Source organism: Brassica rapa, chromosome A07 (genome assembly GCF_000309985.2).
Source record: "Brassica rapa cultivar Chiifu-401-42 chromosome A07, CAAS_Brap_v3.01, whole genome shotgun sequence".
In the NCBI taxonomy this organism is placed as follows: Eukaryota; Viridiplantae; Streptophyta; class Magnoliopsida; order Brassicales; family Brassicaceae; genus Brassica; species Brassica rapa.
In genome coordinates this window covers 26,499,787-26,524,538 of record NC_024801.2, presented here as the reverse complement: position 1 = coordinate 26,524,538, position 24,752 = coordinate 26,499,787, and the positions used below count along the sequence as shown (strand labels likewise).

The 24,752-nt window shown below is 38.2% G+C and overlaps 6 protein-coding genes across 8 annotated transcripts; 3 read left to right on the top strand and 3 right to left on the bottom strand.

The window, feature by feature from the left end:
* Nucleotides 1–33: 33 nt before the first annotated feature.
* On the top strand, nt 34–3,436 carry LOC103831940 (hydroxyproline O-galactosyltransferase GALT5). Its single transcript, XM_009107888.3, has 7 exons — nt 34–1,109; nt 1,622–1,854; nt 1,935–2,225; nt 2,303–2,431; nt 2,510–2,683; nt 2,767–2,874; nt 2,975–3,436. The coding sequence occupies exons 1-7, from the start codon at nt 269–271 to the stop codon at nt 3,185–3,187; spliced, it is 1,989 nt and encodes a 662-aa protein (XP_009106136.1). The 5' UTR covers nt 34–268; the 3' UTR covers nt 3,188–3,436.
* An 87-nt stretch (nt 3,437–3,523) lies between these two features.
* On the bottom strand, nt 3,524–7,032 carry LOC103831938 (HIPL1 protein). The gene is made up of 6 exons (XM_009107887.3): nt 6,377–7,032; nt 6,139–6,296; nt 5,229–6,002; nt 4,535–4,930; nt 4,224–4,465; nt 3,524–4,134 (listed from the first exon to the last, which is right to left on the bottom strand). The coding sequence occupies exons 1-6, from the start codon at nt 6,468–6,470 to the stop codon at nt 3,726–3,728; spliced, it is 2,073 nt and encodes a 690-aa protein (XP_009106135.1). The 5' UTR covers nt 6,471–7,032; the 3' UTR covers nt 3,524–3,725.
* Nucleotides 7,033–8,011: 979 nt separating this feature from the next.
* On the top strand, nt 8,012–14,686 carry LOC103831937 (zinc finger protein BRUTUS-like At1g74770). Of its 2 annotated transcripts, XM_009107886.3 has the most exons (12): nt 8,012–9,636; nt 10,000–10,218; nt 10,303–10,497; nt 10,568–10,893; nt 10,975–11,203; nt 11,528–13,206; nt 13,288–13,509; nt 13,604–13,738; nt 13,808–14,042; nt 14,126–14,185; nt 14,329–14,400; nt 14,465–14,686. In XM_009107886.3, exons 1-12 carry the CDS (start codon nt 9,370–9,372, stop codon nt 14,564–14,566), a joined length of 3,741 nt encoding a protein of 1,246 aa, XP_009106134.1. In that variant the 5' UTR covers nt 8,012–9,369; the 3' UTR covers nt 14,567–14,686. The 2 variants fall into 2 exon arrangements, with proteins under 2 accessions (XP_009106134.1, XP_033131375.1); XM_033275484.1 differs by having other exon boundaries at nt 10,000–10,497.
* LOC103831936 (pentatricopeptide repeat-containing protein At1g74750) lies at nt 14,659–20,319 on the bottom strand. 2 transcript variants are annotated; one of them, XM_009107885.3, is made up of 2 exons: nt 17,571–20,319; nt 14,659–17,081 (listed from the first exon to the last, which is right to left on the bottom strand). In XM_009107885.3, the coding sequence occupies exon 2, from the start codon at nt 17,076–17,078 to the stop codon at nt 14,862–14,864; it is 2,217 nt and encodes a 738-aa protein (XP_009106133.1). In that variant the 5' UTR covers nt 17,079–17,081; nt 17,571–20,319; the 3' UTR covers nt 14,659–14,861. The 2 variants fall into 2 exon arrangements, with proteins under 2 accessions (XP_009106133.1, XP_033131376.1); XM_033275485.1 differs by having other exon boundaries at nt 14,659–19,865; nt 19,905–20,319.
* Nucleotides 20,320–20,612: 293 nt separating this feature from the next.
* Nucleotides 20,613–23,393, top strand: LOC103831935 (calcium-dependent protein kinase 30). The gene is made up of 7 exons (XM_009107884.3): nt 20,613–21,507; nt 21,604–21,747; nt 21,985–22,137; nt 22,219–22,334; nt 22,409–22,576; nt 22,661–22,891; nt 22,967–23,393. Exons 1-7 carry the CDS (start codon nt 20,853–20,855, stop codon nt 23,138–23,140), a joined length of 1,641 nt encoding a protein of 546 aa, XP_009106132.1. The 5' UTR covers nt 20,613–20,852; the 3' UTR covers nt 23,141–23,393.
* A 203-nt stretch (nt 23,394–23,596) lies between these two features.
* On the bottom strand, nt 23,597–24,545 carry LOC103831934. The gene is made up of 2 exons (XM_009107882.3): nt 24,274–24,545; nt 23,597–24,153 (listed from the first exon to the last, which is right to left on the bottom strand). The coding sequence occupies exons 1-2, from the start codon at nt 24,415–24,417 to the stop codon at nt 23,710–23,712; spliced, it is 588 nt and encodes a 195-aa protein (XP_009106130.1). The 5' UTR covers nt 24,418–24,545; the 3' UTR covers nt 23,597–23,709.
* Between the last annotated feature and the right edge of the window lie 207 nt (nt 24,546–24,752).

Sequence of the window (24,752 nt, the reverse complement as noted above, 5' to 3'; positions counted from 1 at the left end):
ACGCCTTAAGGATGGCGATAATTGTGCTCTTAAAAAACAAAAGAAAAAAAGAGATTTGAAAAATAATTAATTAAAAAGAAAAAGAAAAGATTTATACTAACTTACGCCTTAAAAAGAATATTGTGCGTATCTGAAGAACCAAGATCTCTTTTCTCCTTCTCCATCTCTCGTCGTCGTCGTCATCATCATCATCGTCCAGTGAACAAAGTTTCCAACTTTCTATCACTTTCGGATGCAAAGTTAGGTTTTTTATCCAATTCATTTAAAAATGAAGAAACCCAAATCGTCAAAACCCGAAAAAATCGACAAGCTCGATCTCTTCTCATCACTATGGAAGCAGAGATCTTTCCGTGTAATAATAGCAATTGGGCTCCTCTATCTCCTAATGGTCACTGTCGAGATACCCCTCGTGTTCAAATCCTGGTCCTCCAGCAACTCCGTCTCCATCGATTCTCTCTCCAGACCCGAGAAGCTCGAAACAGAAGAGCAAGACCCGCCCCAAATCGAGATCATCTCTAATCCACCTCCTAAACCGGATTCTAAACCGGCCCTTAACCGTGAACACCACAGAGGTCTCCTCTCGAGCCTTAGATTCGACTCGGAAACTTTCGACCCGAGTAGCAAAGACGGGTCAGTGGAGCTTCACAAGTCAGCCAAGGAGGCGTGGCAGCTAGGGAGGAAGCTCTGGAAGGAGCTCGAGTCAGGGAGGCTTGAGAAGTCAGTGGAGAAGCCCGAGAATAAGACAGATTCTTGTCCAAACTCTGTTTCGTTAACCGGGTCTGAGTTCATGAACCGGGAGAATAAGCTGATGGAGCTGCCGTGTGGTTTGACGTTGGGCTCGCATATCACTTTGGTTGGGAGGCCGAGGAAGAGTTATCCTAAAGGAGGAGATGGAGACGGGTCTATGTTGGTTTCTCAGTTTGTGATTGAGCTTCAGGGGTTGAAGACTGTTGATGGAGAGGATCCTCCTCGGATCTTGCATTTTAACCCGAGGCTTAAGGGGGATTGGAGTAGAAGGCCGGTGATTGAGCAGAACACTTGTTATAGGATGCAGTGGGGGTCTTCGCAACGGTGTGAAGGGTGGAGGTCAAGAGCTGAGGAAGAGACTGGTGAGTGAGGTTTATTCTTTTCTGATTTGGTACTTTCCTCCCTTTCACAAAGAGTGTCACATAGATATTTTTTACTCCAGAAAATGATTAAAATGCATTTATGTTTTCTAACTACATTTTTTTTAACAATATTCTATCCATTTCATAAAAAGTGTGTTTAGACATTTTCACACAAATTAAGAAACCGATTGAAACGCATTTATGTTTTCATGTCATCTATTTAACCAAACAACATTTATTTGTAAGATCAATGCATTTTACAATTAATATTGAGGTAAAAATAAAAATAAATTGTATTGAAATTGTAGAACCATATTTTTTATGTAATAATAAAAAAATATTAAAGTGACACTTAATATGAAACATAATATTTACGATAACTAAAATTATTTATTAGATCAATGCATTTTACAAATAAAATTTAGCTAAATGTAAGTATAAAATGTGTTGAATTCTCTAAAGGTGACACTTTTTGAGAAACAAAGGGAGTAATACTTTAGTGTTGTTTGCAGTTGATAGTCATGTGAAGTGTGAGAAGTGGATCCGTGATGATGATAACTATTCAGAAGGTTCAAGAGCGAGATGGTGGTTGAATAGACTCATAGGAAGGAGGAAAAGGGTTAAAGTTGAATGGCCGTTTCCTTTTGTGGAAGAGAAGCTCTTTGTTCTCACTCTCAGCGCTGGTTTAGAAGGTTACCATATCAATGTTGATGGACAACACGTTACATCTTTCCCTTATCGCACCGTGAGTATATATACATATCCTACACATGATTATCTTGCAGATAAAATAGCAATGACTGACTTTTGTGTGATTCTTTGTAGGGTTTCACGCTGGAGGATGCAACAGGATTGACTGTGAACGGAGACATTGATGTCCACTCTGTGGTTGTTGCCTCTCTGCCAACATCACACCCCAGTTTTGCTCCCCAGAGGCATCTCGAGTTGTCGAAAAGATGGCAGGCTCCTTTAGTACCCGATGGGCCTGTGGAGCTTTTTATCGGTATTCTTTCGGCGGGGAATCATTTCGGAGAACGGATGGCTGTGAGGAAGTCGTGGATGCAGCATGTTCTCATCACATCTTCAAAAGTTGTTGCTCGTTTCTTTGTTGCACTCGTAAGTTACATTGTTTCATCAAAGTATAACTCTTTGAAGGATAGATAACTGAGGGGCACTCGTGTGCGTTTTAACAGCATGGGAGGAAAGAGGTGAATGTGGAACTGAAGAAAGAAGCAGAGTACTTTGGGGACATTGTACTTGTTCCTTACATGGATAGCTATGATCTTGTCGTCCTCAAAACTGTTGCCATATGTGAACACGGAGTGAGTTATATATAGGACATGCTTCCACATAATTGTTCTTAATGAAGTGTGAAAACAATGGAATTTTGATTGGTGCAGGCTCTTGCATACTCTGCAAAGTATATAATGAAGTGTGACGATGATACATTTGTGAAACTTGGCGCAGTGATCAATGAAGTGAAGAAAGTACCCGAAGGTAGAAGCTTGTACATTGGTAACATGAATTATTACCACAAACCTCTCCGTGGTGGTAAATGGGCTGTCACATACGAGGTATATACATTCTTGTGCATCACACTCCATCTCTGTGTTGTTTGATATAGTGAAATGGTGTTTGAGTGGTTGTTGTATATCAGGAATGGCCAGAGGAAGACTATCCACCCTATGCAAATGGACCTGGATATGTTCTGTCTTCTGACATTGCACGCTTCATCGTGGAAGAGTTTGAGAGACACAAACTACGGGTAAGGAGAAGAGAGAATCATAAACTAATTGTGACACAACTTGTTTATTCTCAGTTATATATTCATTTTTTTTTTTTTTGTTTATGTGAACATACACCAGCTGTTCAAGATGGAGGACGTGAGTGTAGGAATGTGGGTGGAGCATTTCAAAAACACATCAAACCCAGTGGACTACAGACACAGTCTTAGATTTTGCCAGTTCGGTTGTGTTGAGAACTACTACACAGCTCATTACCAGTCGCCAAGACAGATGATATGCTTATGGGACAAGCTCTTAAGACAGAACAAGCCAGAGTGTTGTAACATGAGATGATTATTGAGGGACGTTCTCTGAGATATAATATGCATTCAAGCGTGCTTTAGAATGTAAATTTTGCAAGCTCACCATAGAGAGACTCTGGACTTCACTTTTATTGGTCTGCAAGCTTCAAGCCTTCAGAAAATGCAGAGAAGAGTAGGGGAGAAAAAAATTAGTCTTACTGTTTATTCACTTCAATCAGTTAATTTATTTTCATATGTATAAAACCAATTTCTTCATATAAATGGAAATTTTTGTTCTCTCTTCATAGAACAAGAAACACCTTATGGCCTTCATAAGGATTCTCCATGGCTACAAATGTTTTTTTTTGGTTAATACAACGTTGGAAAAGAGTTAATTGTACACTGAGATTAACAACATTCACAATGTCAAATAACATACATTTGTAAAAATCTCTTCAACCTGTCTCATTTATGATACATGTATGTGTGCAGTCTCTCAGAACATCCTGATCATACAAATTGAATAACAGAACTCACAAATATTCTTTAAAACATATGAAAAAAAAAAGATAGACCTTCTCCACATACACTTACACTAACAAAGCCAGTAGAATCAAAGACAAAGACACCAAGATTCCATGGAAACCATTCATATGCATATAACAAGAAGACGAAGAAGAAGAAGGAGAAACCGAGGGACCAGGGTTTCTTCTAGCTACTGTGGAGTTCTCCTTGGAGCAAGTCAAGTTGCAGCGGCTTGGCCTAACCACTCTATAGACACCATTGCTTGTGAGTAAGTAGATGTCTTTGTTGTTGTCCTCACCAAAGGAGAAGATATATCCTAAAGACAACCCTGAAGTTCCAGGAGAATCATCACATTTCATTGGTGAGTCACTGGCGCAGCTGAAGGTTATTCTGTGGGACACAAAGTTCCCGCTATTAGCAGGCGTTTCAATCCCTGCCCACACTCCATTTCCATAAAGATCAGCATACAAGTACCTGCAAAAGAAACATTATAGTTGCAATGTAGCTACAAAGATATGAGGAAGCAGAGAAAAAAAGAAGAGTGTGAGTGTTGTTGGCCTCACATTCCATCTATGCAAGGATCTGTCTCTGATCTGTAAAAGTATCCTCCAGTGATTGAAGCTGATTTTCCACTTGAGTCAACTTCAGAATGGTTGTAACCCATCACAGGGAATATAGTGTTTATTGATTTAGCAGATGTGTTTCCACCAGGAGATGACTCAGGTTGGAAAAGCTCAGGGCCTTCATACACACGCCAACCGTAGTTTCCTCCTTTGGTAATAAGATCCACCTCTTCATATGTGTCCTATCAACAACAAAACATATCAAGAAGATTGTAAACAGAACAAACAGACGAAACAAACCATTCATTTACCTGTCCAACATCAGCACACATGAAGTAAGAAGGCCTAGAAGAATCAAAGCTGCATCTCCAAGGGTTTCTCAATCCAACAGCCCATATCTCAGGTTCAAGCTCTTTGTCTTCACGGAAAGGGTTGTCTTTAGGGATAGAGTAGTTTCCCCACAGTCCCCTTTTGGAGATATCAGAAGCGCTAGGAATGTTATCTACATCAAGCCTCATGATCTTCCCTAGCAAAGACTTCTTGTTCTGTGAGAAGTTATAAGGGTCGGCGCCTCCACCTCCATCTCCCATCATAAAGTATAAGTACCCATCAGAAGGACCAAAGAGAATCTGTCCAGCATGGTGTGATGTGAAAGGAAGTCCCATTGTGAATATCCTCCTGACTTCTGTTGGCTTAGCGTTCTTGGCCTAAACAACAAAAAGAGGCTCTTAACAACAAAGATCTTTAGATGCTGAGAAGCCAATCAAGAATACTCCCTTCATTTCAGTTAAATTGTCGTTGTAGAGTAACATTTTCGTTTCAATATAAGTGTTGTTTTATAATTCAATGGAAAGTTTATTAACTTTATATTCTAATATATTTTTCTATTGGTTGAAATGTGGTTATGTATATTAGTAATGATGTTTTTATTTAAATTTTTTTTTTAATTTGTGTGTCCAAATCTAAAACGACAATTAAAATGAAATGAAAGAATTAATAAAATACCTTAGAAGGGTCTGATGAGGTACCATTGGCTGAGTACTCAGCTATTACAGTTTGGAACTGGCATGGTTGAGATCCACTATCAGGAGTTATCTTGGAAGGATCACAGTTCACATCAGAGTTACAAGAGCATCTTCCAGTACAGCCTGGCCACTTGGACTTATCACAGTTGAAAGAAGCGAAAAACCGCCCGTTCTGAGCAAACTTGGGATGAAAAGCCATACCCATCATTCCAAAAGAAGTATCAAAATGAACTTCATCAGTCAAATCAACAAAGGGACTAGATGGATCCACATCCAAGACCCCACCCGAGTCCTGATCCGGTAAACCAGCCAAGAACACTACTCCAGGTTGTGTAGAGAAGAAGGCGCGGTTTGAGCCATCAGGGTGAGGAACCATGTTGAGGTAAGATCCGTTTCCGATTTTCTCAAGGCATAGACCAGGAGGAGGCTTTTCAGGAGTAGTGTCATTAAGAGTAACTGGCTCTCCGCTGAAGCAAATGGTTTCATTGGAGCTAGCAAATGCGCTGCAGAAATCGGTTTTGGACTGCCATAGATCAAAAAGTTTGGAGGCGTTGGTGTTCATTGGCGCTCCAGCTTGGCCTTGTAACGAGGGAGCAAAAAGAGAGCCTGATATGGAGATGTTTTGACATGTCTCCCATGTTTCAGAGCAGAAGTCTTTTGTTGAATTAGCTGAACTGGTATTGCTGCAGAGGATTGGAACAGATAGCTGATCTGAATGGTCTCTGAATAATTCTGATGAAAAAGGATCACATCTCTGTAACATCACAGTGAGAAATAAAAAGGGAAAACTTAAAACACAATTCATCTTTTATAGATTCTTTCCATAAATAGAACAGCACAAACATTTCAGAATCTTTTAGAGAGAAAAAAAAAGGAGAGATTGAACTTACAGAACAAAGGATTGACTTTACAACAGAAGCACAAGCCTTGTCTGAAATGTTCATAGACTGAAACTGCTTGTTCAGATTTGAATCTTCCTTTGTATCGCAGCATGTTTTGCCTTTGTAAGGACAAAAGCTCGATGTTGAATTCCCCTCTAAGGGAGCTCCTAAAAACGAAAAAAAAAAAACATAAACAAAGAAAGCTAAAAGTCAAAACCATGAGAGGATACAAAAAGAAGAAACTCACTTGAATCAGAACAAAGAGGAAGAGCCAATGAAGAAAGAGTCGAGCATAAGATGAACAAGAAGAAGATCACAAGAGATCGATGAAGTATCATCATCTTGTCTCACAAGAGACAGATCTTGAGGTATGGATAATGACAGTGGAAAAGAAAAGAAGTCTGTATTTTATACATCTGATTCTCAGGACAGGACCAAGAGATAGGCAAATAATACAGCTTAGTTTGTTTGACTCTGCGGACAGAATAAATGCAGTTGCGATGGCGTTTACTGTCTTCCCATGACTACCAACAACCATATCCCCAGAAATCACTCTTCTGATATTTAATAATATATATATCATCATGTTGCTTTGAATTTTTCAACTTTCTCGTGTCACATAGACATAAGTTTCTGTCTTTTTCTTTTGCTTAGCTAGCTTTTGATTCTTTTCCAACTCTTCTCTCTATCACGAGCTTATCGTCTTGATATGAGAAAGTCAAAGTAGTTGACATCTTGTGCCTGGGTTTTTGAACTTATTACCATTTTTAAAATGTAGGTTTGGAGTTAATAAAGCAAAAGATGACAAAGAACATGAGTTAATGTCTTATTCAAGTTCTTTCTTCCATTTGCGGCTGCAACAAGCCAAAACTTTTAAATAAAAAAAACATAGTTTTATACTACTAATAAAATAACTCTAAAACATGTGGAAACTGTCAACTATAATTGGGAATGCAATGAATAGGTATTGGTGAATGGTGATTGGTTTGTGATTAGTCTGAAGTACAATGAATGAATGAGACTTACGGCCTGCAGTTATATTTGAATGCATAATTAACAACTATATGAATAAAAAATTCAATATTTTTGGGGAGGAGACAAAGATCTCAGCTTTCTTTCTTCCCACCTCTAATCTAACCAAAGATAATTGATACAAACATAAGTTACCAGAATAACTTACAGGTAAAGTAATTACATAAGCTCGGGTTTCACTTTCCTAAGTATCATATTTCCGAGAACTCTATGCAACCTTTTCACAAACAAGGCCGGTCCTAGAATCAAAATATCACATTTTAGAGGGTATTATATAAAGAATTGACTGTGGTACAATAGCAACAGCAAAGCCAAAGAACGCCACAAACGCTATTATAACAAAGGACAGCCTGAAGCAGTGAGCCAAACATGTGTTCCCCTCCATAGAAGCAATCTTGTCATAGATATAACCGATCAATCATAGAACATGATTAATGCGGATTTCTTATGAAGGGATTCTTAGCGTAATATACAATCTCTTAGTTTTTTAGTTAAAAGCTAAAAATCGTATCTTATATTACGCTAAGAATTCTATTATAAGAGACCTTCATTAATCATGCTCTTAGAAGTAAGTTATAGAAACCAATGGGGACTAGCCACAGATCTGGTGTTGAAGATGGTTCCCATCTGTAAGTCTGTAAACCATAACAAACGCCAACTATAACAGCACTTATCACTGAACCCTGTTATTAATAGGCTTTTCCCAATATTATTAATGGGCCGAAAATATTGGGAAAGGCCCATCATATATACAAGGCGTAGTATACTACGATTCTGTAAGCCCAATTACGTGGAAACTGTCGCGTGGAGTCACAGGAAGAGCACACGACAGGCACAATACGGCTCGTGGAGAAGACAAGACGGAACGGGATGTTTTACAACGGAATAAACTAACGGAGTCAGCGTAGACTGGTCTCGGGAATGGAGACAACTGTACGGCCGGCCACAAGCATGCCATTTTTTCATAACGTATGTGAAAATTGACCAATCGTTTTAATATCACGAGGCTGACTCAGCTTAATCCTCCGCAAATCACGAAAATTTTCATAAACAAGACATCATCAAATCATTAACAAATCTGATACTATGAAATCATACTATTATTTTTATTATTGATCTCTCTATATGTCTGATCACGCATTAAGTTAAAGATCTAATTAATGTGTTTTGGCCCACTGCATACTGTAAATATCATAATCAACGATGTCGGATAAATAAACTGCTTTTGAACAGTTGACAAAAAAAGTTTATTGATTCTTTTCTGAAATAGTAGTATTAATGTTGAATAAATCGTACTAAATGATATGATATATTATCTCCGTTCGTGTTAATAATTAATCTTGAAACTCGGATGTCATTTTGTAAAGAAACTGACTATTGCCTTCTCAATTGTAAATCTTGTAAAAAAAAATAATTGTAAATCTTGTTTTGAAATACTCCGGACAAGGAAAATATTTACGTGTTTTTCTTTAACTTCTCATGCATTCTAAGAAATCAAATGGGAAGTAATTCTCTCTCATAACTAACTTATGAATGACTAATTAAGATTCTGATATTTTATTAATTTATATACTATTTTAAAAATTATATAATAATTTTAATTGATATATTTACTATAGAACATAGCTCAACGAATAATCAATTTGCAGAATATAATTGCTTAAACATTAAAATGTAACTATTTTTATTGAATTTTAAAATTTATTAAAAATTGAGAAACATTTTTATAAGACAAGAAACATATAATAACCTGTTATTTGGCTATATTAGTGGAACTATGCCTTTATATATCATTTTAAAAATTTATTATTTGCTTCTCTTATAAACTTTTGTTATATTTTGAATTAAAATTATTGTTTATTTGTAGAGTTTTTACAGTAGTTTTTTTTTCTATAACATAACAAAAATAAAATAGTTAGTAAAAAATAAAAAGAGACGAATAAAAAATCCCGCGCCAGAAGTATAAGCCTTGTTGGTTTTCAGCTCCAACGTCTCTGTCACTTCTGATATAACAAAGGGATTAAAATGATTAATTAAGCGTTAAACCCAAATTGATTAAATAAAGCTGTGTAGATTCAGCAGAGAGTGACGACTACGAAGATGATGGTGATCAATGCCTTACAAAACCTTCTTTATTCGTCAAGTCGTTTCCTTTCTTTCCCTTTTCTCCAACACTTCCCTGGTTTTCTCCTTCATCGCTGCCTGTAAATGGCAGACGGAGGTCATCTTCATCATCTCCCGCCGGAAAATGCTTCTGAGGTGGCTACCGTCGAAAACACCAAGCTTGCGGATGCTCCGGTTCTGTTCTTCGTTTACTTCCACAAGGCTTTCCGTGCTCAGCTGGTGGAGCTCCGTCGTTTAGCTACAGACGCCGCTGAAGCCGGTTCATTTAGCGGCGACCTCGCCGGTGAGCTATGCCGGAAGTTTGAGTTCTTGAAACTTGTCTACAAGTATCATAGCGCAGCTGAAGATGAGGTTAGATTCGTCTTTTACATATAGTGGTCCCAACTTTTGAAAGTAGGAAACTTTCCATAAAAGTTTTGTTCTTTGTAGATAGTTTTGGTAACTCATGCCTTATATGTCACGTTACTTCTCTATGTTGTTACACAAATGCAATAACAGTTCTAGAAACCCTATTACTTGCGTGTTACGTCTTACATTTCTTGTTTCAAATGATTTGCTGGATGTTGTAGTATTGATAATCTTCGTGGAATAGATTTAGTACATGTAGTGGTTAGCTAGAATGATCTTGAATTAAGATTCTTGGTCATAGTTTAAGATTGGTGCTAACCAGTTTCTGGAAGAAAGTGTTTGAAATGATTATTTTTGTACTGGCAGGTTATTTTTTTGGCGCTGGATTCACGTGTGAAGAACATTGTTTCTAACTATTCGCTAGAGCATGATGGCACAGATGATCTCTTCACCTCAATTTTCCATTGGCTAAATGTTCTTGAACATGAGTTAGGGAACGTATCTGATGTACTTCGTGAAGTTATACTATGCATAGGCACCATTCAGTCATCCGTTTGTCAGCATATGCTTAAAGAAGAGCGGCAGGTATATCATTTTTTTCAGTTAAAAAGACATTATTTGTCTTCAGATTTTCTGTATGTCTTAACCTGCCATGCTTCATCCACTCAGGTCTTTCCTTTGTTGATTGAGAAGTTCACTTTCCAAGAACAAGCATCACTTGTGTGGCAATTCATTTGTAGTGTTCCAGTGATGGTGTTGGAAGACTTCTTGCCATGGATGATGTCTTATCTCTCTCACAAAGAGAGAACTGAAGTTGTGAACTGCATGAAAGATGTGGTCCCAACTGAAGACTCATCACAACAGGTATGAATATCCTTTTGTTTTCTATTTAATCTTGGTAGTTTCTGATAAGATAAAAGACTTTCTGATCAAGGTCATAAGCTCTTGGCTGATGGATTGTGGGGCTTCTACAAAGATCTTGAAACAAGTAGAGTATGAAGATGTGTCTAAAGATAGCAAGAACTTATCTCGGAGTGGATGTTTTCAACGGCTTTGGCAGTGGAGTAAAAAGCCAGTTTTTATCCCAAATGTAGGACACAGCCCTATCCATGGTCTTCAGATTTTTCAAAATGCAGTTGAAAAAGATTTGAGAGACATTCAAGAAGGATTGTGCCAAGCGAGCTTCCCAAGCCTTCTTCTGGACCTTGATGTACTCATGGCTCGGCTAAACTTTCTTGCTGATGTTCTTGTTTCTTATAGGTAAGACAACTTAGTTTTTCTCTTTGGTAAGGTGCCTACTCTCTTAAAACTTGTCTAGAATTTTTTTTTTTGTGGTTGCAGCAATGCATTTAAGAAGTTCTTTCATCCGGTGTTGGAAGAAATAGCAGATGGATGCTCTTCAACAGCCAATCAATTTACCATAGATGGCTGTCTTGAGAGTTTTCAGAGACTGCTATACAAAAGTGCTGATCCTAAGATGAGGACAGATGGTTTTATTCTGAAACTTCAGGAGGAACTTGAGTCCCTTATAGTTCAAGTAACAAAGCAATTTTCCATACAGAGAAGAGAGGTAAACAACTACTTATTCCGTATTTGAATGGTTGATGTTTTAGATTTTGTTTTTGTATTAGAAAAATTGATTTTCTATAGTATAATTATTGCATTTGTTTTTTAAAATTAAAATATAAAATTAAATATAAAAATATGAATGGTGAAAATTTATTATTAAAACCAAAAAAATAATAAACGAAAGAATGTGTTTAAATTTTTTTAATATGTGCGAAAAGTTTAGTATATCAACTTTTAGTGTACAAAAGGAGTATTTGATACTTTTAGAACTTAATGGAAGTTTTTCTAGAACTAACGTATTCACCATTCATTGTTGTTTCTCTAGGTATTCCCAATCATCAGCAAGAACTGTAACCATGAAATGCAGAGGCAGCTCCTTTACACAAGCATACATGTCTTACCTCTTGGATTGCTAAAGTGTGTCATTCTCTGGTTCTCTGCTCATCTATCAGAAGAGGAGTCTCAGTCAATTCTTCAGTTCTTAACATTGGAAGATTCTTCTCCTCAAAAATCATTTCCACGCCTCTTGTTGCAATGGCTACGCTTTGGCTACTCAGGCAAAACATCTGTTGAGAGTTTCTGGAAACAGCTGTCTGTAATGTTCAAAATAAGATGTTTCTGCAAAAAGGAACCCACTGAAGAAGCATCAGGATCCTTCTCCCATCAAGCACAGCTCCAACTATGCAAAGAAACTGAAGCTGATTTGTTTATATGTCCTGGGAAAATAAACAAGTCTTCAACATGCTTCCTCATGCCAGATGCTGGAGACTTGTACCAGACACCTTACTCTAGTAGGATGAACCAGCAAATGCTATTCTCTGGAAAGCTTAAACCTCCTCCTCCTCTCCATCTTCCAGAGTTTTTTGGTGAGCAGAATGTTGATGAGCCATTCATGATGGATGTTAAACCAATTGATCTTCTTTTCTTCTTCCACAAGGCAATGAAAGCGGATTTGGACTACCTTGTTAGTGGATCAGCTAGATTAGCAACCGACTTTCGGTTCCTTGGGGAGTTTCAACAGAGATTCCATCTTATAAAGTTTCTGTATCAGATACACTTTGATGCAGAGGATGAGATTGCTTTTCCAGCACTGGAGGCAAAGGGAAAGCTGCAGAATATTAGCCACTCTTTTAGTATTGATCATGAGCTAGAGATCAAACACTTTGATAAAGTATCATTCATTTTGAATGAGATGTTAGAACTGAACATGTTTGTCTCAAGTGCAGCCGACCACCACAGAAAGATGAAGTATGGGCGGTTGTGTCTGAGTCTCCAGGAGATATGCAAATCCATGCACAAGATACTGTCAGAGCATTTCCAACACGAAGAAACTGAGCTCTGGGGTCTGTTCAGGGACTGTTTTGCTATTGAAGAACAGGAGAAGATCATAGGATGCATGCTTGGGAGAATAAGCGGGGAGATATTGCAGGATATGATTCCTTGGTTGATGGATTCTTTGAAATCTGATGAGCAACATGTTGTAATGTCTTTGTGGCGACAAGCAACAAGGAAAACAATGTTTGTGGAGTGGCTAACAGAATGGTACAACGGTCATATTGTACAAGAGGAAGCAGGAGAAGCAAACAATGATCCATTTGGGGATTCAGATCCACTGGAGACTGTTTGGAAGTATCTATTTGAAGGAGCTTCTGATGGGGATAGAGGGACCATTGGCAGCAAAATTTCAGAGACAGACATGGAAGTGGATAAGCCACTTGGAAAGACTGCTCCTAATAACAAAGAAGGTGAACATCAGCAACTTCCAGATACTAAAAAGATATGCAGAGGAGCTGACAAAAAGGAGGACAAGGAACAAACTGACTGCAATTGCCATATCAATCCTGCTCAAACTTTTACAATGTCTCAGAAGGCTCAATCCAAGAAATATGAACACTTGTTAACAATGAGTCAAGAAGAAATGGCTGCTATGATTAGAAAAATATCATGTGACTCTTCCCTAGATCCTCAGAAGAAATCATATCTCAAGCAGAACTTGTTAATGAGGTAAGCCTTATCACCTCTCATTTATTATTATTTTTTTCATTCTTATTGCCAAAACTAATATTATGTAATGTACTTTTTCAGCCGTTGGATTATTTCACAGAGGATATATAATCAAGAACCAGCCATTCTCTCAAGCAGTTTAGGGACAATTCAAGGTCAGCATCCATCTTATCGAGATCCTCACAGTTTGGTCTTTGGTTGCAAGCACTACAAGAGGAACTGCAAGCTTCTTGCACCTTGCTGTGACCAGCTCTTCACTTGTATAAGATGCCATGATGAAGAGACTGATCACTCGGTGGATAGGTAGTGTAACATCTTCTACTTTCATATGAAGAACTTCAACAAAATATTGTTTGACACTCAAATGTTTTTCTGATTCTCTTGATTTCTTATGCAGGAAACAGATAAAAAAGATGATGTGCATGAAATGCCTCCTGATTCAACCAATTGGTGCAAACTGCTCAAATACTTTGTGCAAGTCGTCAATGGGAAAATACTTCTGCAAGATATGCAAATTATTTGACGATGAAAGGTAAACTATTCCTCTACTTTGATGCTTCAAGTGTGTCTCTTAGACTAACAAGCCAATGTTTCTTAACAGGAAAATTTATCATTGTCCCTACTGTAATCTCTGCCGGGTCGGGAAAGGATTGGGCATTGACTACTTCCATTGCATGAAATGCAATGCTTGTATGGCACGTTCCTTAAAAGAGCATGTTTGCAGAGAAAAATGCTTAGAAGATAACTGTCCGATTTGCCATGAGTACATCTTCACCTCCAGCTCCCCGGTGAAGGCTCTTCCATGCGGTCACTTGATGCACTCTAAATGCTTTAAGGTACTCAACTCTGTTTATATTTGTGAGTAATATGAAAACCTAAAATAAGTTGCTAAGCTTTTTTTTCTTTATTCTGGTGGTAGGATTACACTTGCTCACATTACACATGCCCTGTCTGCAGCAAGTCTCTAGGAGATATGCAGGTCAGTTTCATCATTTTCAGACAGAATATTGTGTTCCTAGACCACATATAGTTCTGATTTTCTTCTGAAGCCAAAGTGTTTTGAGTCTTTATTGAAGCAATGAACACTTTTCAATCACTAAACAAAGGACATGTTTCACACAGGTATACTTTAGTATGTTAGACGCATTACTTGCAGAAGAAAAGATGCCTGATGAATACACCAACAAAACTCAGGTAATAGATCTCTCTCTGTCTCCATATTGTTTACATAGGGGAATGAAAATATGGTTTGGTGCAGGTGATACTGTGTAATGACTGTGGAAGAAAAGGAGAGGCTCCTTACCATTGGCTATACCACAAATGCTCATCTTGTGGCTCCTACAATTCAAGGCTTCTTTAGACCTTCCTCCAATTCACTTGGCTGTGGTAAGGAAACAGTTTTGTAACATTTGATGTTGTACAAAAATAAAACAAATGTCAATAAAATTTGGGTGGTTATAACCCTGAAAGATTGATTTATATACTCCCCATCGCAAGAGGAGATAATGTTTGACAACAAAAATCTTGAGCTGGAGATAAAACTCCAGTCATCATCACTAACCTTTAAGGCTTAAACCTTAAAACTTATTATGTCATACAAAACCAAGTGACTGAGATTCAGCCAAAGAATAATAACAAAACTACTAATCTAAAAACTAAAGCAGATGCATCCTCTCAACATATGATTCACTTAACCAATTCTTGAGAGGCTCTCCACATCCAACAAAACATCCTGAGTTACCATTCTCAGTGAAAAACGGGAAGTTGAAGACGTTGAGCAGCTCCTCAACTGCTTGTCTCACCATTGAACTGCCTGTGACTCTACTCCGTCTTCCCCAACCAGTTACTATATCAATCCGTGAAGGACACTCTCCTGAAACCAACATCTGCTTACGAAACCACGCAAGCGTCCTAGACAGCGCGGTCACTGCAGTTCCTTCCGACATCACATGGAGATTTATAAGCCAGTAGCTGCAGCTTTTCTCCCTCAATGCATCTGAATACACATTCTTGACTGCAGCCACTTCCCAGACCGAGCCAGCCTCTTCTTTAAGTCCTGACTTGTGGAGAAATTCCACTACTGCGTCAATGAGCCCCCTCTTGCTCTCTCTGTCCTCGCTGTGCATGTAATCAAGAAAGCTGCTGACATGGTCTCGCACCTTTTGGCCATTATCTGAACCTGCAGGCGGCATTTTGAGGAGAAAGGTGTGTGCAGGATGGCCTGAGACCGCCATTAGCTGCCCACAGAAGCCCAAGTCAAAGTTTGAACGAGCTTCTGTGCAGCAACTCAACAGCAATGTGTATGTCTGCAGAGAAGACTGCAAACCAAACGCCACCATGCTTTGTAATAGATTATAAGCTTCAGAGAGCCTGTGACCTCTAAGCAAAGTACTGAGAAGAGAATTACAAGTGGGAACATTAGGTCTCACACCAGCGTGAAGCATTGCTTGATACCACCGCCACGCTTTCTCCACGTTCCCAGCTTTCCCCCACAAGTCCACAAGAAGACCGTAAACATGTTCATCAGGAACCCAGCTCTCACGTTCCATCTCAGTGAATACACCCTCTGCCTCCTCAAGAAACCCACAGTGTCCAAGCACCTCCATGACTATACTGTAAGTCACTTTATCAGGTCGAAACCCTGCAGCTTTCATCTCTCGGTAAAGCTTCAACGCGCTCTGATAGTTCCTCGCCTTGGCGTGCAAAGCTATCATGATGTTGAACGTCACCAAACTAGGCGTACAGCCTTGACCAACCATCTCACAAAAGAGCCTATGTGCAGAAGCTAAATGACCAGATTTGCCAAGACAGTTTATTATCACACTGTAAGTAAAAGTATCAGGAGAGAGCCCTGCTGATTGCATTCTCTGGTACATGTCCATGGCGATGTCTAGAAAGCCAGCTTTAGCATGGATGTCTATGAGTGTACAGTACGTTACACGGTCAGGCTCACATCCAGCCTCTTGCATTTGAGTGAAAACATTCATAGCTTCTTTGAGGTAATTTGCACGGCCGTAGCTGTGGATAAGTCGGTTGTATGTGACGGTGTTTGGCTGACAACCGTCTCTAACCATCTCGTTGAGAAGGTTGTTTATCTCGCCGAACTGTTTTGCACGGCCGAGGTTACCGACCATAGTGGTGTAAGTGTGTTCATCATGTTTAAAACCAGGTTGTGTTTTCAGCCAGTAGAAGAAGCCAAGAGCGTTTGCGTAGTTATCTATCTGCTTAAGGACTTGGTTAGCTTGGTATGCGTCCATCTTGAAACCGGAGTTGTGAAGAGCCTCTTCAGCAGCTGGGCCCCATTTGAATCTCCGCAATATGCTAGAAACGTTTTCTATGACGTGTCTAGGTGCTGGTGTCACTCTCATCATTTCCCCTGAGGGGTCATAGCCACACTTCCTCTTTCCAGAGGCGGTAGTTTTGGTTAAATCATGAGACACATCATTTGAAGCTTGCTTAGTCCCTGGAGAGGCGTTTACTGGAGCTCTCTCTGATGAATCTTTGGAAGCAGAGGTAGTGTAGACTTCACCGAGATGCTCTCTTCCACTGGCTTTGACACTAGTAATAGGAAGAGTATGATCGACCATAGAGACTTCAGTTCCATCGGGTAGTGGGATCTTACGATTAGCAGGATCCGGTTTCACAGGCAAAACAGGAGGAGAAACATGGAGATGAAGAGGAGATGGTCGGGTGAAAACTCTGTTCCCAGTGTGTACAGCTTCAGGCCTAGTTCGGTGGCGTCTCAAGACGGAGCTTTCATCCTCTGCGGATGATGTGCAAGAGTTTCCATCAGCTGCACTAGATCTTGTTCCACCAAGAAAGAAGGATCTTGCTGAACTTGAAAGATTACTGATCTGCTTTGCACGAATCATTGTCTGTCAAAGAAAACAAAATGAACCACAGGCTCAGAAATGTCTCATAAGATTCAAACATTAAAAAAAAACAATTAAGAACAAAAGAGAGTGTGTTCCATTAGACTATATTGGCAACCTAATACACTACTTGAGTTCTCTCCCAATACAGTAACTAGGTTCAACGCTTGGTCGTGTAACCATGCCATAAGTTACATGTATGCATCTATGTCCCTTAACAGTTACATGAAACTATGTAATGTACATTACTCTTATTCGAAGTCACCCTTTTGTCTTGTATAATAATTTCAAAGAAACAAAATTGAGCCTTTCATTTTTAATTTCAGCTTTTCTCCAGAAACCACCCAGAAAGTATCAGCTTCTCAAAACCATTGTGCATTGTTAAGAGTTTCCAACACATTCAAACCTTAACAAATTGATCAACTACAGTAATCAAACAAGTAGCTAGAACTAACTCTCATAAACCGGAAACAATAACAACAACGAAGTCACCTTTAAAAATGGCGTGTAGCTTGACTTCCTTCTTCAAGCTTGTTTTGGCTGGCCGTCAAATGTAGGAAGCTTCGAGCTTGCTTTGCTCTCCAAGCAAATTTGGTCAGAAGCTTTACAACTTTGCAAAGCTTACGACTTCTTGCTTTTATTGTCTCTTTTTCTTTATATTTTTATTGATTTTTATTCAGTTTTCGTTTAACCTACCTAAGCATATGCCTCTGTATATTTATTATTAAGTGTATGTGACATCAAGATCCATGCTTTCCTAGGATAGCTAGGCCATTCAAGATCTTATCTGAACTATACCATAACAATTTTTTAAGTGTTTTAATTTATGTTAATCCATGTTCAAGCTAAGCAGTCATTATTAAAAATAGCATCTTTGTAATATAAATCGATTTTCGTTGTCAACTTTGGAGACTTGGAGTAGTGTGCATGTAGTGGGAATTTGTTATTTTTTAAAGTTAGTGGTTGATTTGTAATAATTAGAAAACTATAAAACGGCAGGGTTTAATAACTTCTTCGTCTTTGCTTTGGTTCCCCTTTGCGCAACGTTTGGGTTTTGCCCTCTTCAGATGTCTCTGTATATGCTAATGGGCCTTTTGTAATTGTTGCCTTCTAGCCCTTTTTATCTTTTTGTGAACCCAGCGAAGAGTATAATTTTCTTCCTGGTTTATAAACATTTCCAATGTAAAATTTTATTTTTTCCCTTCAAAATGATCGAACTGCTTTATATGATTTTATAACATCTCCAACGTAAAATTATATTATTTTTTTTCAAAGTGATTAAAATGATCTGATGGAGATTATATACTAAGATATAATGATTTATACTATCAAGAATAGTTGCCATAGTTTGAAATTCTGTAACATAGGCAGTGCAAAAGTTAGTCATTGACTCATTGCGGTTCAAAAGAAAACATATCATTTGATCCGTGTATACTCACATTTATTTTGCTGTCTTCTTGTGCTTTAGAGAAACAAAATATATCAGAACTAGACTACTCGATAAACTTAGACAAACTTTAGTTGTTGTTTCCAACCAAGCCAGACTAATAAATGTAAGCTTAGACTTGAGTGTAAACTCGTTTATGACAAGCCTAAGTTAATGTTGCTTGGCTAAACAAAGATACGATATTGTTTTAAGTCTCATCAAAAATTAGGGGGTAAAACTTGATTGTTAGTACTATTTTAATGTGGATTAACTAGGTTTTGGTTTAGATACTTTTGATCATTAAAAACTTTAATTATTTTATTACGTTGAAGTTTAAAACGTTTAAAATGGTAAAAAGAAAAAAAAGGACTAAAATCAAGAGATCATCGATCAAATTCTACGGATGGTAAACAACCACACCGTACGCAGACAATAAATAATTACAGCCTTCTCAGGTTGAAACACACTCACTTGGGATTCAATTCATTCATATTCTAAATATATGGTTTAAGGTTATAGATAAGGGAGTGCTATGCAAAAAAGTGATGGGGCTACAATAAATTGAATAGTTGGCATGACAACGCCACATACACATGCAATCTCAAGCATTTGAGTTGAGCCCATCATTTCATACACAATCTCATGTTTTTCCTCTCATCAAACCAAAGTCCCTTTTTCAAATATTTTTAATAATTTGCCAGCTTAAAAGTTGCACAAGATAAAACATGGTCCATCATTTCCTTTTAAAAAAAAAATCTAACAATCAAATTCATTGGCATCACCCCACTCATAATTTATTCATTTTCATGGATTTGTATAACTAAATTAATACCACAATATTAGTCTATATATGTGTATATATATATATATTATGAAAGCTAATGAGTGTAAATTAGATACTAAAGTTGGAGTATGAGAACATAATGTGTTGGGGCTTCTACATCTTATTTTCCTAAACCTTACAAAGGAGACCCGTTGCGTGACTTTCTACTTTTTCACTCTTTTTGCCAATTGCAATAACTGTCGGTTGGAATTACAACCGGGAAATAAATTTAAGACCTTCTTTTTCACCTATTTTTTTTTTGTCAACGAAAGTAATCTTCTTTTTCACCTATTAAAGTATAAATTTGATAAATATATATTGCACATAATTATCATAGATGATAATGTTGTTTGCGCAAAATAGCATATGTTAGGTTGTATTTATTTTTGGAATGTAAACCTAAATTGTTGTAAGCAAACGAATAAGGAGACGACATGGCGACACATTTGTTTGATATGTGAATTGAATTATTTACGAGTAGAGGAAAAAAAAGACGTTACCATTTGTTTACATTTTTGTTGACTTTGATCAGTGGAATCTTCATATTTACTCTTCTTTTTTTTTTTTTTTTTGTAACATTCATATTTACTCTTCATTTTTTTTTTCTTATGTCACAATTAAAGTACGATTGATTGATCCTTATATTGACAAAGTCTACACCTAATCTCTCCTATCCTGATTACATATCTGATAGGTTTTGAAATTATCTTCACCACCGTATCTTTTTGCAGAAACCTTCAAATCAACCATTCACAAAAGTATATACCTATTTCAAAAAAAAAATTAAAATTTCAATGTTCTGACAACTGAGATTGTTTTCATACGGAAAGTGTATAAAATATATATGGTACCCAAAAAAACTATAATGTTTCTGTAAAATCCAAAGCTAGTAACTTAGGTAAAGTAATTAGAGGGACAAGACGACAAAACAATTCTCACAAGTTTAATTACATTAATCAATTCTACTGATTTCAAACAGACAATGATTTTGGTTAATACCAACAACTCAAATGAAACCAACGTCACACTTTTTTGACAATGTCACCATATCCACTTCCATGGTCAACAACTCCACCTGACTTCATCTCATCTCTCCACCTCAACAAATCGACGGCTAGTATTTTTCCTACTCATCTTTTAAATACACGAAAGAGTAATAAAAGCTGTTGTAAGTATAACTAACCTTTTGAATCACTAAAAAATGGTTGACAAAAAAAAAAAGAATCACTGAAAAATTATTTTATAATTCATATAGAAAAAATCTATTTTAATACAGTTTCTTTGCATTTTTTTTGTATTTGCAGATACAAATCAAGTTGCTTTTTTCCCTTAATATTTAAACTATATAAATACTTTTTAAATATCAAATATCATCACCAAACTGAAATTTACACAAAAGGTCGACGAACCTTTCTTCATCTTCTCTCCAGAGACTACAAACTCACCGTTCGCCGGAAAACACAGCCGTTGCCGTCAAATCTCCAGAAACTAACCAACTTCGGTTTACTGAGTTCGAAACTCAGACATGGGTAACTGCATCGCCTGCGTCAACTTTGACCCTGAAGCAGACTCAAAACAAACCAAGAACCAAACCAAGAAACGACATGTCCGCAAACCAAACGCCTACCACGATCCCGACGGTCTGAGATCCCACGGTCCCATACGCGTCCTCCCCGACGTCCCCATGAGCCACCGGACTCAGATCAGCGACAAGTACATCCTAGGACGAGAGCTCGGCCGCGGAGAGTTCGGCATCACCTACCTCTGCACGGACCGCGAGACACGCGAAGCGCTGGCTTGCAAGTCGATCTCCAAGAGAAAGCTCCGGACCGCCGTCGACGTGGAGGACGTCCGCCGCGAGGTCACGATCATGTCCACCATACCAGATCACCCCAACGTGGTGAAACTCAAGGCGACCTACGAGGACAACGAGAACGTGCATCTTGTGATGGAGCTTTGCGAAGGAGGCGAGCTTTTTGACCGGATCGTGGCTAGAGGGCATTACACGGAGCGCGCGGCGGCCACCGTGGCGAGGACCATCGCGGAGGTCGTGAAGATGTGTCATATGAATGGTGTGATGCATAGGGACTTGAAGCCTGAGAACTTCTTGTTTGCTAATAAGAAGGAGAACTCTGCGCTTAAGGCTATTGACTTTGGCTTATCCGTGCTCTTCAAGCCTGGTAACTTTCCCAAAATAGAAACTTTTGAGATTCAGATCACATTGTTCTAGAAAGGGTTGAATCTAGGTAATGAAAGTTTGATTGTTTTTTTTGCAGGAGAGAGGTTTACAGAGATTGTGGGGAGTCCATATTACATGGCACCAGAAGTGTTGAAGAGAGATTATGGACCAGAGGTTGATGTGTGGAGTGCTGGAGTTATCCTCTACATCTTGTTATGTGGTGTTCCTCCTTTTTGGGCTGGTAATAGCTGTTATGCTTCCTCTACGATCCGTATTTGGGCACAGCCGAATGAAATATTGGTTTTAGTTTTAAAAAAAGAATTTTACATAGATATAAGCCTCTAAATTATGAAAAAAAAAACATTTTACCAAAGTTTTTAATAAAATGTTTATAACCGCTAAAATCTTAGATCCGACCCTGAATATGTAGATCTGTACTGATGAAGGGTAACTTAGTGATTCAAGGTTTTGAATGCAGAGACTGAACAAGGTGTGGCTCTTGCAATCTTGAGGGGAGTTCTTGATTTTAAGAGAGATCCTTGGTCGCAGATATCTGAGAGCGCAAAGAGCCTTGTGAAGCAGATGCTGAACCCTGACCCAACTAAGCGTTTGACTGCTCAGCAAGTTCTTGGTAAATGAAGGATGGATCTTGTGATCTTTTCATGTTATCTCTGCTCTACTTGACGGTCTTTGTTGTTACCTCTTTTTGTAGATCACCCTTGGATACAGAACGCAAAGAAAGCTCCAAATGTTCCTTTAGGGGATATCGTTAGGTCGAGGTTGAAGCAATTCTCCATGATGAATAGATTGAAAAAGAAAGCTCTACGTGTAAGTGTTCCTCTCATTCTTTTGAGTTTATATTTTTGTTTGGTTTCGTCACTTATTCTATGTGATGCTTCCAGGTGATAGCTGAGCACTTGTCTATTCAAGAAATTGAGGTTATAAGAGACATGTTTACACTGATGGATGATGACAACGACGGTAAAATTACGTATCCAGAACTCAGAGCTGGACTAAAGAAAGTCGGTTCACAACTAGGTGAACCAGAGATCAAAATGTTGATGGAAGTGGTAAACTCTTTTGTCTTGATCAAAAGATTCAACAATGGTCGTCTTCTCTGGTACTAACACATTCATGAATTTTCTTTGATGCAGGCGGATGTTAATGGAAATGGATGCTTGGACTATGGAGAGTTTGTAGCAGTGATAATACACTTGCAGAAGATGGAGAATGATGAACATTTCAGACAAGCTTTTATGTTCTTTGACAAAGATGGAAGTGGTTACATTGAATCAGATGAGCTACGTAGAGCTTTAACTGATGAGTTGGGTGAACCAGACAACAGCGTCCTAATTGACATAATGCGTGAAGTTGACACTGACAAGGTCACATGAGCTCTTTGGCCCTTAAAAGACTCTTCTTATAGAAAAATATTAAATAATAAATGTTTGGTTTTGCAGGATGGGCGTATAAACTATGATGAGTTTGTGGTGATGATGAAAGCTGGAACTGACTGGAGAAAGGCATCAAGACAATACTCAAGAGAGAGATTCAAGAGCTTAAGTATAAACTTGATGAAAGATGGGTCATTGCATCTCCATGATGCACTCACTGGTCAATCTGTTGCTGTTTGATCTTTACACTTGCTTATCCACCAAAACATAAGCAATCTAATGGCTTTGTTTTCCTCTGTTCAAGAAGGTTTTTTCTGAGCTTTTTCGTATGTAATTTTGTATTACTTCACTTTGCTTCTAGTGATTCTTTTGGTTTGGGAAGTTGAAAATTTGTAATTTATGGGCTTAGTTAGACTTGTTCTTCACTGGAGAATGAATGTATTTGTATGTAATGTTTGTTTAATTGTTATAAAGCTTCTTTCTGACTTGCTTATGACATAGTCTACCATGAATTTATAAGACACCCACGGCTAATGGACCTCATACGTTTACTCAGCCTCGTGGACTCCATTTTGTGCAAGCCGTCGAAACATACTTAACTATAAAGTTTTTTTAGATGTGTGATCGAAAAAATGAGTGCACTTTAATGACATATATAGCGAAATCTTTTTTTTTTAGCATTTACCCTACGATATATCACAAACCGGAATGTTATAGAATCATTCAAACTTACGGTTATGATTTCACCAAACTAACATAAATCAATTGGAGAAAAGGTTTATTTATGTTTAGTTTACATATGGAAAGAATCAATCAGCTTCTTGAAGTCCATCCAAAACAACAGAACCAACCAACAAAACAACAGCACCAAGAGCAAGAGCACCAGCCAAAACCGATTGAGCAACCACCAGAGTAGTTGAGTCATCAGGAATCAGCACTATAGCTACAATAGCAGCCGTCAGGGCCGGGAGTGCAGCCGAGGCTAAGACAGCAGGGGATGTACTTGCTAAAGTTTCAAGGAGACTTAGAAGACCGAGCTCCTCCGCTTTGGAGAAGACACCAAGCTTCTCGAGTGATGACAACGTGAGTCCCAAGTCCTCTGCCTTTGAGAGCAAGCCAGATTTCTCGACGTTGCTGAGCACTTTTCGCTTCTCAAGCTTCTTGAAAACGTCGACGTTTACTTCTTCGCTTCCTTCGAAGAATAGTCCCGCTCCGTACCATTGTTTCTTCCACTTGGCATCATATTTGTTCACCTAATATATAAATATATCCATCAAAGTTTACTCCTTTGAAGAATTTGAGAATCTGTGGTGACTACTAAACTGTTCACTAAGGCATGTAATGAAAATGAAGAGATTAGTTTTTAAAGTTACCTTCTTCTGAGGAGCCATTGCGACGACGGAGAAGGCTGATGCTGGTGCTTTTACGGGGGAGTATGACCGTTGAAAGCGAGGGAGAACGGGATTGGAGAGAAACTGTATTCGCGGGTGAGACGATATAGGAGCGTTGACAGCCATTGGAAGAAGATCGAAGCGATGAAAAGGTAAAACTCTTTGGAGATGTCTTCGTGTGTTGTTGTTTCTTCCCCCTCGCACACTATGTGGAATCTCTGGAGACAGAGAAAGTGCCACGTCAGATGATGTCTTTGTGATTTTCAACCAATCATATTCGTTAGCGCTTTATCTTCGGTGTTCACTTGTTTTAAATAATCAGATTCGTAATTAAAGATTAAAGAATGTAATAATAATTCAAGAATTTCATAATAGTTAGGATTTGTCAAAATTAAAACAACAAAGACAATTATCTCAGATATAATTATTGTACTCTCTCCGGTTGTCCTAATTTATAAATC

What these genes read in the sequence shown, in the direction of transcription:
- LOC103831940 (XM_009107888.3), top strand. Translation starts at nt 269, where the DNA reads ATGAAGAAACCCAAATCGTCAAAACCCGAAAAAATCGACAAGCTCGAT. An exon ending in CTCGTTTCTTTGTTGCACTC is followed by an intron (nt 2,226 to 2,302) that starts GTAAGTTACATT and finishes GCGTTTTAACAG; the next exon opens with CATGGGAGGAAAGAGGTGAA. An exon ending in TTGAGAGACACAAACTACGG is followed by an intron (nt 2,875 to 2,974) that starts GTAAGGAGAAGA and finishes AACATACACCAG; the next exon opens with CTGTTCAAGATGGAGGACGT.
- LOC103831938 (XM_009107887.3), bottom strand. Translation starts at nt 6,470, where the DNA reads ATGATGATACTTCATCGATCTCTTGTGATCTTCTTCTTGTTCATCTTA. An exon ending in TCCTCTTTGTTCTGATTCAA is followed by an intron (nt 6,297 to 6,376) that starts GTGAGTTTCTTC and finishes TTTCGTTTTTAG; the next exon opens with GAGCTCCCTTAGAGGGGAAT. An exon ending in GATCCTTGCATAGATGGAAT is followed by an intron (nt 4,135 to 4,223) that starts GTGAGGCCAACA and finishes TTTCTTTTGCAG; the next exon opens with GTACTTGTATGCTGATCTTT.
- LOC103831937 (XM_033275484.1), top strand. Translation starts at nt 9,370, where the DNA reads ATGGCAGACGGAGGTCATCTTCATCATCTCCCGCCGGAAAATGCTTCT. An exon ending in ACTGATCACTCGGTGGATAG is followed by an intron (nt 13,510 to 13,603) that starts GTAGTGTAACAT and finishes TTTCTTATGCAG; the next exon opens with GAAACAGATAAAAAAGATGA. An exon ending in AAATTATTTGACGATGAAAG is followed by an intron (nt 13,739 to 13,807) that starts GTAAACTATTCC and finishes GTTTCTTAACAG; the next exon opens with GAAAATTTATCATTGTCCCT.
- LOC103831936 (XM_009107885.3), bottom strand. Translation starts at nt 17,078, where the DNA reads ATGATTCGTGCAAAGCAGATCAGTAATCTTTCAAGTTCAGCAAGATCC.
- LOC103831935 (XM_009107884.3), top strand. Translation starts at nt 20,853, where the DNA reads ATGGGTAACTGCATCGCCTGCGTCAACTTTGACCCTGAAGCAGACTCA. An exon ending in ATCCGTGCTCTTCAAGCCTG is followed by an intron (nt 21,508 to 21,603) that starts GTAACTTTCCCA and finishes TTTTTTTTGCAG; the next exon opens with GAGAGAGGTTTACAGAGATT. An exon ending in GTGAAGTTGACACTGACAAG is followed by an intron (nt 22,892 to 22,966) that starts GTCACATGAGCT and finishes TTGGTTTTGCAG; the next exon opens with GATGGGCGTATAAACTATGA.
- LOC103831934 (XM_009107882.3), bottom strand. Translation starts at nt 24,417, where the DNA reads ATGGCTGTCAACGCTCCTATATCGTCTCACCCGCGAATACAGTTTCTC. An exon ending in CAATGGCTCCTCAGAAGAAG is followed by an intron (nt 24,154 to 24,273) that starts GTAACTTTAAAA and finishes TTTATATATTAG; the next exon opens with GTGAACAAATATGATGCCAA.